Source organism: Triticum aestivum, chromosome 6A (assembly GCF_018294505.1).
Source record: "Triticum aestivum cultivar Chinese Spring chromosome 6A, IWGSC CS RefSeq v2.1, whole genome shotgun sequence".
Classification (NCBI taxonomy): Eukaryota; Viridiplantae; Streptophyta; class Magnoliopsida; order Poales; family Poaceae; genus Triticum; species Triticum aestivum.
The window spans coordinates 576,999,725-577,012,214 of NC_057809.1; the positions used below are offsets into that span (position 1 = coordinate 576,999,725).

A 12,490-nucleotide genomic window follows, 5' to 3' on the forward strand; every position below is an offset into this window, starting at 1 on the left:
TGGTTTTCTGATAAGATTATTGGTCTGTTTGTTTAATAAATTATTTTAACAAATATAGTGATGGGCACATGCCCATGCATAAAATTAGGAGGATTAAAAAGTACTCCCTTGGCTCACAAATATAAGATGTTCTAACTTTTTTGTGAATCGGATGTATGTAGATACATTTTAGTTTGTTTGATCACTCATTTCAATCCGTTTGTAGTCCATACTGACATATTCAAAACATCTTATATTTATGAATGGAGGGAGTAGGTGATAGAGGGATGATCAGAAATAGGATAGATAACGAGCCACATTCAAACTACATTAAAAGCAAATACGCAGAAGTGATATATCATGATATGGTTTCGAAAGAAATGGATGGCTTATCTCTCCACCCCATTAGACGACGCGGCGGCTGCTATGAACACCTACTGCCACCGTGACGGCCATCTCCATAGGGCCTGGTTTTACGTGTAGTCATGGTGGACACATATCCCCGGTCGTGACATCATGTGGCTTGTCGGAGGACACCGGGATCCATGGATCCGGGGCCGGTGCTCGTACAATAGTGCACTAGTCGTGCTCGTTGGGGATGATCGTGTCCAGTAGTAGCGACCGCTTGGACCACCTATTACCACCAGGAGGGTTGTTTCCTCCGACTCAGGCTCCTCCATGGAGAGTAGGATGTTGCATGCGGTGTGTTGACAGATTTAGGGTTTTCACACCGGGAAATAAGACTGGGTACTCGAGAAGCACCACCAAATCAAAATCATCATGCATTGTCGCCACTACTTTTTGCAATCCCAACAGCTATGTGTGTGAATGGTTTTGACGTGAGAAGCCACGCAAACACAACAAGATTCAGTCATCATGGACATTTTTTGACGTGAGAAGCCACAAAAACACAACAAGATTCAGTCGCCACCACAGGCTCCAAATGGTGAAGGTCGTCATCACACACATAACAAAGATTGACAAGGAAGGGAAGTCACCGATCCCATCCCAAGATGGGATGCGCCGACAGTCCCGCATCATCCTGGCGAGTGACAATCGGTGTGGTAGATCTGCAGATGACGACACCACCGTGACCAACTCTTGTTTCGTCGTCTTCGACTATGGCGATAGAATCGGACGACAAACATACCAAGGAGGAACACCGTTGTTGCCAAATCTAAAGGTCCAAGACCCTCTGACCCATCGGTGAAAATCGTCGTTTGGCCGCTATCACGACAAATGGGGCAGCTCTAGCCAACTAGAGCGGCTATTGACGATGCCATATGCGTGCCAGAGCAGAGGACCGCCTTGTGGGGACGCAAATGATCATCGAAGATGAATCGCCACTATTGCCCACAAACCTGTTGTAGGGATCGCGGCCACAAATGCATGACCGACCTTCTGTATAGTCTGGGACCTCCCATTCAGTGGCGACCAGCCAAGCTCGGAAAGATATCAACACTAGTGCGCAGCTATACCCACCTTCTCTTGCCGCAACCCGTAAATCACATCTCCTCATTTAAGGCAAACGGAGCAGACACTTCCCCAGCGGCGCCTTCATCGGCCGGTGTCGAGGTTTTGTCTGACCCTAATCTCAAAGTAGCGGCAAAAATAAGAAAAAGAAGAGGTTGGCGGGCAGACATAGGGCTAGGGCGGCGGCGGGCTTTGATAAGGCTGGTCATAGTGGGAGTAACTTAGCAAGTAACATAGCGCATTCCAAGACAAGTTTGCTTATGTGACATCTAGTTAATGAGGAGAGATGTGTTTGGAGTAACATAATATGTTACTGTAACATAACGCAAACCAAAGCAAAATGAGTCTATAATGTAATAAATGCAATCATCTATGATACTACTTGTATGCTATTTTGCACTATGAAGGTAGTAACAAAGACTAGTGTCTATGCATGACACTAGTCTAAGTTACTCCTCACTATGAGCAGCCTAAGGGAGGAAGAAGTCACTCCCAAACTCCCGTGTCATCAGGACATGCTATTAAGATGTTTCAGTTCAGTTTTGTACGCCGTTTACACACATTTCCTTTTCAAGAGTACTCTCTCTGTAAATAAATACAAGATCGTAAGAGTACATGATAACCAGCTTTCTCTCAATCAAACTCGTGTAAGGACCAGCTACTTACGACATGGTTTGCACGTATACATGCGAAGAACAAAAGGAAAAAGTAAGTTATTGTATCGACATATGCACCATCACTCACTTTTGTTGTTGTGATGATATTTTCTGATCACGTGTATGGTATGGCAGGGTGGTTGCAGCAGCAATCACTCCCCCTAACACTCCCCAACCATCTGTACCAAACTCCTGTAGTGATGTCCTCAACTTAAAGCTAAATCAGGTTGAGCGGTGCTAACATTCCAATCCCAATACTATTCCGAGAAAGGCACAACCAAAGATAGTGGTAATATTTAATTGCATCCAATGTGTGTGCACCTATAGGGTAAGTTATTCGGGGCCTTAGTGCACACCCAATATCTTTGCTTCTTCCAGGTAGCTTTGCAATGGAGGGTAATGTCGGACCAGTGGTGCGCCGGCTCTACCTCTCTGTCTATAATTGGGCTGCGTTCTTCGGATGGTCAGTGTTCCAGCCATTGTTTTTAAGTTCTAGACAGATCTGGCCGTTTGTTTTTTGGTAGAGGATGAAGTTTATCAACTCAAAATTAAGCATTATGAGGAGATATATAAAAACACAATAAACACACCCGATCTCTACATAATTAGGCTACACGCAGTTAACATTAACATATGCACATAAAGAATCACATCGGTAGAAAACAAAGTCATACAAGACCAAAGCTATGCCTTGATGGATGAAAAAGAGGTCATTTGTTACTTTGTTTGATTGAGCACTTAAATTCCGATCATGCAGGGCACATGTGTTGTGCCATGCAACATTAGCATTGTTGGTGAGGAAGCCTGAGGCTATCTACACCGCTATCGAGCAGCCGCTACTGGTCACGCGGACTGCCGCTTTAATGGAGGTCTGGTATTCTTCTTCATGTCAGTTGGGCACTATGGTTCTTACCTTTTATCTTCGTAAAGTACTAATTATTTGCATAGGTGCATGATTTGTTCAATAAATTAAGTTTAAACTAGATGGTACGGTACGCTTCGATGCGCCCACTATAGTCACACTTTCATATATACTCCTATCTCAGATAGCTTGGGCAACTTAGTGTTGGTAATGTCCTCTTGTCGGTGTGTATTTCTCTTATTTGTCATTTTACTAGGAGACTGGTCGTGTGAACCGACAGGGTAGATGGTACATCAATCATGCACTACCCTCGCCGGTGCAGAATGTTTCTTCATTTTTTTGGGTGAGTATACTGACATGTGGGCCTGTTGCAGGCTTAGAAAATTATATGCCATACAAATCGCATGTGCCTCTCGTAGTTTTAGCCTTCGCCCGCTCGTGGAAAAAATCTCCATGGGCCTGTGATTCTCAAAAGCTACTTTTTTGTGATTCTCAAAACATGGTATAAATAAAAAACATGAACAATTTTTAAAAAGGGGGATAACCCCCATCTCCGCATCATCGTGATGCACACACACATTTTATTAAAAAACTATTCAACATAAATAAGACGCATGATAACAGTAAAGATAAAAATCTCTACTCCTAATATACGAGTCCGTACGTCGTTCGTTCGTTCGTTCCTTCGTCCGCTCCCCTCCCCTCGCACGACCCCCTCGCTCGCCATCGGTTTTTTTCATCAAACCAAAAAACTGTCGTAAGAAAACCAGGGCAATTTTTCTTTCCGGAAAAAAGCCAGCCAACACGACCCACGCTAGAAACGCCCTCCACCTCCATGCTCCTTTCGCGTTTCCCGACTGCCGCTGCCCTACCCCGTGGCGGCTAGGTTAACGCCGCCAGCCTCCTCCCTCCACGCTGAATCCACTACGCGACGTTGTCGGCTTTTCAAACTTGTCCTCCGCCGCTCTTGATCGACGACCTCCTTGTCTCCTTCGAGCCCCTTCTCCATCACGACGTGCCTGTGCTGGTCGATGCGGCATTTGGACATGTCCTCACCTTCGCCGGCCTCCGCTACACGATGCTCGCTACCACTCGCCTCCTGCAGGAATGTCTGCATCGTCGGCATAGTTCTCCTCATCGCCGAAGGAATCTCTGGGCCGTCCTCCTCACAATTTCGAGAGAGAACCATCACACCTTCGCCGGCCTCCGCTACACGATGCTCGCTACCACTCGCCTCCTGCAGGAATGTCTGCATCGTCGGCATAGTTCTCCTCATCGCTGAAGGAATCTCTGGGCCGTCCTCCTCACAATTTCGAGAGAGAACCATCAAGATGAGCAGCCATCGCCAGACTCGTTCCGTAATTTTCTTGATTTTAGGATACAGCTGTCGGATGCATATGGTCTGTGAACTTACAGTTGTGGTGGATTACTTGTTAGAATGCCTTGCTGGGTGGACCGTGGATTACATGGTTGGTGTGCTCTGTCAGGTAGTGCAGGTAGTGGCAGCAAGCAATGCGGCACCAAGCTGGGCATGAAGTGCACAGACAAAGCAGAAAATATCAGAGTGATTTGTGCTCCGTGCCTGGAGCTAATACTGGTATACGGTATGATTCAGCTTTCTCTTCTCTAAGATTGCAGCATCTTGGTTTGGATAGCTACTTCTCCAAATTGCAATGAAGATACACACATGTATTTTGAGCGTGAAGTCTATCTATTACAGGTTATCACGTAAACATGTTTTTTGATTTCTGCTTCAAACTGAACTATTATATCTGGAAAACATTTATGTATGACATCTCAAGAACTCAACTGGAAGGGATACAAAATGTCTTGAAGAAATGTTTGGGGAGTATAGGTGAGTAGAAAATTACTAAACGCGCTAAGCAATGCCCTCTTGATTTTTTTTGTTTTCGAGTTCTGCCCTCCATTAAACTGGCGAAGAGGTATATCTTAGTACTATTGAGTTGCTGGCATGCAGTTTTTTTCACAGTAGCAATGCCATGCGAACATCCTTTTTCTTTGACAGTACAACACAATGACATCTTGACTCTGACTGAACCTCGTCATTATTGTTACATGACAGCATAGATGTTGCTCAGTTACCAATTTGTTACCTGTCAAGATTTTCACATGTTGTAGTTGGTGACAGGGGATATAAAACATGTGGATATTGTTATACTTTGTAGCTGGTGGCAGGGGATATGATGAACTGACCAATTGTTTTCATGCATATTCTATCACCCGTAGTTCTTATTACAGTTACATGATCATGTGACAGCATGGCCTTCACCTTAATGCACCCCAAAGGTGATCATCGCCGAAGCACACCAAGGGTGAGCCATAACTATACCGCTGACCCACCGGCGGGGTGAGGACAAATTGCATAGTATCATGTTTTTTCAGTTAAAAATCTGAGAACAGAAAGACATATGTAACACAGTATGTAAAATTTGTAAAGTTCATATGAAAATAGCTGAGATCAAGTTAGGTAAGCACATTCTTGCAAGCGATGTATTTTCTCACTTACGAGAATTACAAGTTGCATATATAATATACTGTAGTAGTGTATATTCATGCACTCTCATTTTTGCTGAACAATTCATGATCAATACTGGATTTTTTTAAAAAGGAAGCCACTTCAACTTAGTTTGAGCTCTCATGTTGTCGAATGAATCAGAAAGTATGTTTTTTGTGGCCTTCATAAATTGACACAATGTTTCTGATTTCCAACCTAACAAAATTATATGTTTCGTCCAATCAGGTTTTTTACCCCAATATGTAATCGGCTTAGGTGACAATAGTATCTTTATTGTTCTTCGCATGACCATTTCCTTTCTCAGACTGCTGGTCTACGATCTTCTTCTTCCTCCAGATTTCAATGATGACTCGAATCCCTCTAGGAGTTCAGTGAGATAATCCATTTTGTTTTTATGCCAAGAGGTATGAATTAGAAGGACCGGTTGCTATGTTCATGACATCACTCTAGAGTTGGACCAATTTCGGGTCTTCGTGGCAGGGAAGATGATGGAAGCTACCATTCCAAGGTGGCAATGAACCGGTGCAGAACTAAAGAACACGTCGGCTGGCTTTGTGAAGCTTGAAGCTCCATGCATCAAATTTTCTGTATGCTGAAGTTCTTTCCTAGCACGGGGGTAGCATGTTTTGAATTTACTTGTTGTTTAGCTATGTTTCAGTATATGAACGGTTATCCTTAGTAAACCATGCTTTTAGCACTTTATTTTTAGTTCTTGCACATCTCGTTGTTGCCCTGTTGGTGTGCTTCAGCGATGATGTCGTTGTCATCTCGAATGTTTGGGGCTATAAAACGTATCAATGCCACACCTTGGTCTCATTTTTCAGGAGGAACTGGGCTGTGGCCTTTTGCTCCAATAAGAAGCGGGTGAGAGTGAAAACTTGCCACTATGCATGAAAACCAATTCTGTCAAGTTCAAGACACATTCTTGATTAGAACAATTTGGTGTCAATAATTGTTTTCTCTGGTGGCAATGCTGGTTTATCCATGCAATATAATCAAATATTTATATTTCAGCTAGACTTTTTATTAGGTTTTAGATGGTTTTCCCAGTACCTCAAACATCTCGAATGTTATCTATTTAGGTTCTCGTATTTAGCTCACGGCTCCAACTTTTGTTGAAGGGAAACTCAAGGTTCCAACTTGATATGCCCTCTCATTCATTTGGTTTATTGGATCATAAAATTGGTAAATTTGATAACCTAAAAGCAGTTTTTGGTATATTAGATAGAAAGTGAGGAGAATAAATTTGTATTCAAGGTTCCAACTTGATATGCCCTCTCTTTCATTTGGTTTATTGGAGCATATAATTGGTAAATTTGGTGACCTAAAAGTAGTTTTAGGTTTATCGCTTAAGTGCTTTGGGCGAAAATTTCTGTTCATAGCTTTATTTTTACATAGCAATGTATGAGTGTGACGACAACGTGCTATAGCCCGGGATGAAGGGTGGGTCCAGTATGGAACCAGGAGGTACTATCACTAAGATAGGAAGGCGGTTGCCGCCCTTGTTGTTTGCTGATGGCTTGCTATTGTGGTGTTGATCACTAGCTCACTTAGAACATGAGTGTGGATATTGTGATAAGAATAAGGGTTCAGAGTGAGCGGGATGGGGATTGGGCTTGTCTGTTCAGTTATGGTTGTCTAAGCGAAATAATTCCCCTACTTTAGAAAATGTGACAAATTGCATTTCATTAGAGATGGCTTTGCGGTAAATTGCATGAGCGGGTGGTTCATATTCTTTTTCATCAAGTCATGCAATTTTTTTGGTTAGAATAGAAGGGTAAATGCATTGGTTGGTTGCTTTAAAAGTTAATAATGGACACGGTGGTGTATGAGTTGCACGCCCAACAACAAACATCAAATTTTTGCTTGGTGGTAATGCAAGACATTCAACTTGGGAGGTATCATGGGCGGCGCACGCCTTGCCCCCCTTGATTTTGGGAAGAGTGTTGAACACCCGTTTGATGTCTAAACATGCCCAGAGAAGAGGGCGAAATGAGGTTGAACTTTAGAGACAATCTTAATTATTTATTTGAATCATTTATATGCATTGTAGCCTGTAGCAATGCGCGGGCGTTCTACTAGTAGAAATAAATAACAAGACCACAGTCGGTCGATAATGGGGTTAAATGACTCAGAGAAATATTCTATTACTAGCACGCTAGTCAAATTGGTTGAATAATCATCGTGCAACTGTCTCTATACAGTTGCACCAAAAGGCCATATGCCCCTGAGCATTCACACACAGAAGTAATGAGTAATGACCATGTATGGATCGACGTGGTAGCTTTGAAGATAACCTGCCAAAAAAATTGGTATAGATGATCTGTTAAACATGCAATCATTCCAGCAGTTCTTAATTGCCCAAAGAAGGGTACAAACTCCAACTCAGAGGTCTGCCTTGAGTTTTGGATGACAACATGGGACGCATGCTAACCAGAATGTTAAAAAGTACTTTGATGATTCTTATGGCACTTTTCTTCCATGGGTGAAATTTGTGTTAAACTCTTAATGGTATCGTTTAGTTCAAATTTATAGGTTTTTATTCTTTGAACATGAAGAATGTGAGTTGCTAACCATTTTGGTGTTGCATGGTGACGGCGTTGCTTTTAACATAGATTGTCCATTCACTTGTAGGTAAGGATTCTTCATTATGTTCTAGTTATACAGTATCATGTTCCTTTTTAATCACTCTTTTGAATACTGAATTCATGAAAGGGTTTGTGAAGTCTCCTGTCTCCGCAACAATTCTACAACTTATTGGAAGGATGTTTGTTACATGGGATGTCTTGTGGAGCTTTCCCGAGGTATCAATTTGAATAACGCATCACTAAGCAAATCTGGAGCTATAGATAGAAAAACATCATTTCCCCTTTGTGATGTACAAAACAAGCTCTTGATTTAAAAGCATTTGGTAAATGATAAATTTTAGATGCAAACTTTTATTGCAACTCTTAAAAGTAGACACGCATCACATTTTATTTCTGATCATCAAATAGTCCGTGGTAATACTTTTCATAAAGAATTAAACAATGGCAAGAATTGCGTTATAAATTCAAAAGTGGAGCCTCTGTAGGCATATTTATGTTTTGTGAAGTAGTATCAAGTAATGTTGTTGATGCTGGTAATTTCCTTACTATGGTCAAACCTAGAAATATTTAACACACAGATATGTTGGAAATATGCCCTAGAGGCAATAATAAATTAGTTATTATTATATTTCCTTGTTCATGATAATCGTTTATTATCCATGCTAGAATTGTATTGATAGGAAACTTAGATACATGTGTGGATACATAGACAACACCATGTCCCTAGTAAGCCTCTAGTTGACTAGCTCGTTGATCAATAGATGGTTACGGTTTCCTGACCATGGACATTGGATGTCGTTGATAACGGGATCACATCATTAGGAGAATGATGTGATGGACAAGACCCAATCCTAAGCCTAGCACAAGATCATGTAGTTCGTATGCTAAAGCTTTTCTAATGTCAAGTATCATTTCCTTAGACCATGAGATTGTGCAACTCCCGGATACCGTAGGAATACTTTGGGTGTGCCAAACGTCACAACGTAACTGGGTGGCTATAAAGGTACACTACAGGTATCTCTGAAAGTGTCTGTTGGGTTGGCATGAATCGAGACTGGGATTTGTCACTCCGTGTGACGGAGAGGTATCTCTGGGCCCACTCGGTAGGACATCATCATAATGTGCACAATGTGATCAAGGAGTTGATCACGGGATGATGTGTTACGGAACGAGTAAAAGAGACTTGCCGGTAACGAGATTGAACAAGGTATCGGGATACCGACGATCGAATCTCGGGCAAGTATCGTACCGCTAGACAAAGGGAATTGTATACGGGATTGATTAAGTCCTTGACATCGTGGTTCATCCGATGAGATCATCGTGGAACATGTGGGAGCCAACATGGGTATCCAGATCCCGCTGTTGGTTATTGACCGGAGAGTCATCTCGGTCATGTCTGCATGTCTCCCGAACCCGTAGGGTCTACACACTTAAGGTTCGGTGACGCTAGGGTTATAGAGATATTAGTATGCGGTAACCCGAAAGTTGTTCGGAGTCCCGGATGAGATCCGGGACGTCACGAGGAGTTCCGGAATGGTCCGGAGGTAAAGAATTATATATAGGAAGTGCTATTTCGGCTATGGGGACAAGTTTCGGGGTCACCGGTATTGTACCAGGACCACCGGAAGGGTCCCGGGGGTCCACCGGGTGGGGCCACCTGCCCCGAGGGCCACATGGGCTGTACGGGGTGCGCCTTGGCCTGTATGGGCCAAGGGCACCAGCCCCAAGAGGCCCATGCACCAAGATATAAGGGAAAGGAAGAGTCCTAAAAGGGGAAGGCACCTCCGAGGTGCCTTGGGGAGGATGGACTCCTCCCTGGCCGCACCCTTCCTTGGAGGAAGGGCCAAGGCTGCGCCCTCCCTCTCCCTTGGCCCTATATATAGTGAGGGGAAGGGAGGGCAGCAACACCTAAGCCCTGGCGCCTCCCTCTCCCTCCCATGACACATCTCCCTCCTCCCGCAGCGCTTGACGAAGCCTTGTTGGAATCCCGCTACTTCTACCACCACGCCGTCGTGCTGCTGGATCTCCATCAACCTCTCCTTCCCCCTTGCTGGATCAAGAAGGAGGAGACGTCGCTGCTCCGTACGTGTGTTGAACGCGGAGGTGCCGTCTGTTCGGTGCTAGGATCATCGGTGATTTGGATCACGACGAGTACGACTCCATCAACCCCGTTCTCTTGAATGCTTCCGCGCGCGATCTACAAGGGTATGTAGATCCACTCCTCTCTCGTTGCTAGATGACTCCATAGATTGATCTTGGTGACACGTAGGAAAATTTTGAATTATTGCTACGATCCCCAACAAGATATTCTACACTTACAATTAATGGGAATATGAGCTAATGATTATTTGGTTTCTCAACAATATTTCCCGATCATTAAGTACACTTTTCTTGCAGACACGCCCTCATATTCTTGTTACTTCCTTGATCCTAGCATGGTCCATCGCTGAGGTATATGTTGCTTCCACAAATATTTTTAAATTAGTCAAGTGAAACATGATCAATTTAGAAAGCAGAATCAACATAAGACACTGAAAAGCGACGCTTGGTTCTTCATGTGAGAATAACGCTTGAAGATCGCTAATTTAAGACCCGCAGTTACGACGTTTCTTATGTGAACCTAATCAATCCAAGATTTTGAAATTCTCTTTATTTGATCATAATCTTATGGTAAAATTGCTATTGATTTGCAGGTCATCAGATATCCTTACTATGGTATGAAGGAGACATTTGGATTTTCTCATTTCTGGCTATTATGGCTTAGGTTGGTATTGGATCTAAAGAAATCTCACATCTTAGATGTATTACTATTTTAGTATATTTACGTTAAAAGCGGCTAGCTTCATTGTTTTTGTACCGATTGTTTGCAGGTACAACATGTTCCTCATACTCTATCCTATTGGTATGTTAAGTGAAGTTGGCCTCATATACGTCACACTGCCTTACATGAAGGTAATCCAAATAACCGAATACATGAAGAGCTCCATGTGAGTCACTTCAATGGGTGTTTTTCTTAACAGTTCTATATATTGTGGGTGACTACTGGCAGGCCTCCAATAAATACTGCCTTCAAATGCCCAATAAATGGAATTTCTCCTTCAACTACCACTATGCATATGTTCTTCTAATGGGTATCTATTTTCCAGGTACACTTTCTTTACAATTATTGACCAAAGGTATACATATGTAGGATTTGATAAGACACCTCTTCGTTTCATCTGGATGATTGCAGGATTTCCACACTTGTTCCATTATATGCTCGTTAGGAGGAAGGTGGTCTTATCAAAGGCAAAAGCCGCATAATACGGCTCACAAGCTTTCTAGAGTATATGTCAAAGTCTGACTTCTTAATGTGCGAGCGGTGTGCTTCCAACCACATGATACTTCCCACTAGAGTATATCTACTATTTGTGTGACATTGTTCCCATGTTTGCTACCATGTCTGGATCAATAAAGTTGGGATGGTGGGTGTTCCCCACCTAAGTACCATTACTCAATCGGCTTCTTTAAGCTGATAAGCCGAGAGTGTCATTTCACTAACTATAGTTTTAACGATGATTGTGACATGCTCATTGATATCCCTGAAACTTTTTGCATTCCTAGCCGCCAAAATTTTCCATACGACGAGGATGATAGCTTCAGTTCAAAACTCCAAATCGAGAAATTGAGTATGTTGGTTGTGTTAGGGTTCTACACGTCACTAAAGGACCGGGAGTGATGCCGATCTTATGGATGCCAAACTGGTAGCACAGAGGCAGATGCATCCGAGTTTCGGTGTGATCTTGGCGGTGCAGGCTGAGGTCATCATTCAGGGTTTTATGCCAAGGCTTTTCCATTTGATGTTTAGTTTGTCTCTCATAAGGAGCATTTGGCAATGAAAGTTGAAGTTCATAGAACGAGGAATATCATAATAAAGCTCTTCTCATGATGCATTAATGGTGTTCTACCATTTGTTAGCTCCTCTGATATGGGTACATGAAGATCGGTTAGAAATAGATACCTAAAGTTTGCCTGGTTTTCAGTATGTGCTGTGACTGTTGTAGCTCCAAGTGTAAATATATTTAGTTATTACTCCCTCCAATTCATATTATGTGTCACTGATTTAATACGAAGTTAGTATAACTTTATACTAAACCAGCGACAAGTAGTAGGTTTAGTACAAAGTTGTATTAACTTTGTACTAACCAGTGACAAGTAATATGGATCTGAGGGAATAGTTAATTGTACTGACAGTCTGTGAAGTTGTCCAGACCACTCATGACGTAGTATCCGTGTTTTTTTCCTTCAAAACAGAATATTTTGTGCATCAAGTTAGGCTCCTGGAGCTACAGAATAGCCCACACCAAACGGATTTTGCCAGCCTAGCAAACTTTGGAAAAGAACTCCAGCCCTGACG

General features: G+C 42.7%; 1 protein-coding gene and 1 long non-coding RNA gene across 2 annotated transcripts; one reads left to right on the top strand and one right to left on the bottom strand.

The window, feature by feature from the left end:
* Positions 1-2,497: 2,497 nt before the first annotated feature.
* LOC123131106 (very-long-chain (3R)-3-hydroxyacyl-CoA dehydratase PASTICCINO 2B) lies at positions 2,498-11,397 on the top strand. The gene is made up of 9 exons (XM_044550865.1): positions 2,498-2,571; positions 2,866-2,977; positions 8,122-8,140; positions 8,222-8,310; positions 10,492-10,545; positions 10,788-10,858; positions 10,965-11,046; positions 11,144-11,240; positions 11,327-11,397. Exons 1-9 carry the CDS (start codon positions 2,498-2,500, stop codon positions 11,395-11,397), a joined length of 669 nt encoding a protein of 222 aa, XP_044406800.1.
* Positions 4,904-5,254, bottom strand: LOC123131107 (uncharacterized). Its single transcript, XR_006464062.1, has 2 exons — positions 5,185-5,254; positions 4,904-5,084 (listed from the first exon to the last, which is right to left on the bottom strand). It is a non-coding gene; the product is annotated as an uncharacterized lncRNA (long non-coding RNA).
* Positions 11,398-12,490: the final 1,093 nt, after the last annotated feature.

Coding starts and splice junctions, on each gene's coding strand:
- LOC123131106 (XM_044550865.1), top strand. CDS start 2,498: ATGGAGGGTAATGTCGGACCAGTGGTGCGCCGGCTCTACCTCTCTGTC. Junction 2,572..2,865: donor TGGGCTGCGTTCTTCGGATG/GTCAGTGTTCCA, acceptor CCGATCATGCAG/GGCACATGTGTTGTGCCATG. Junction 10,859..10,964: donor TTCTGGCTATTATGGCTTAG/GTTGGTATTGGA, acceptor GATTGTTTGCAG/GTACAACATGTTCCTCATAC.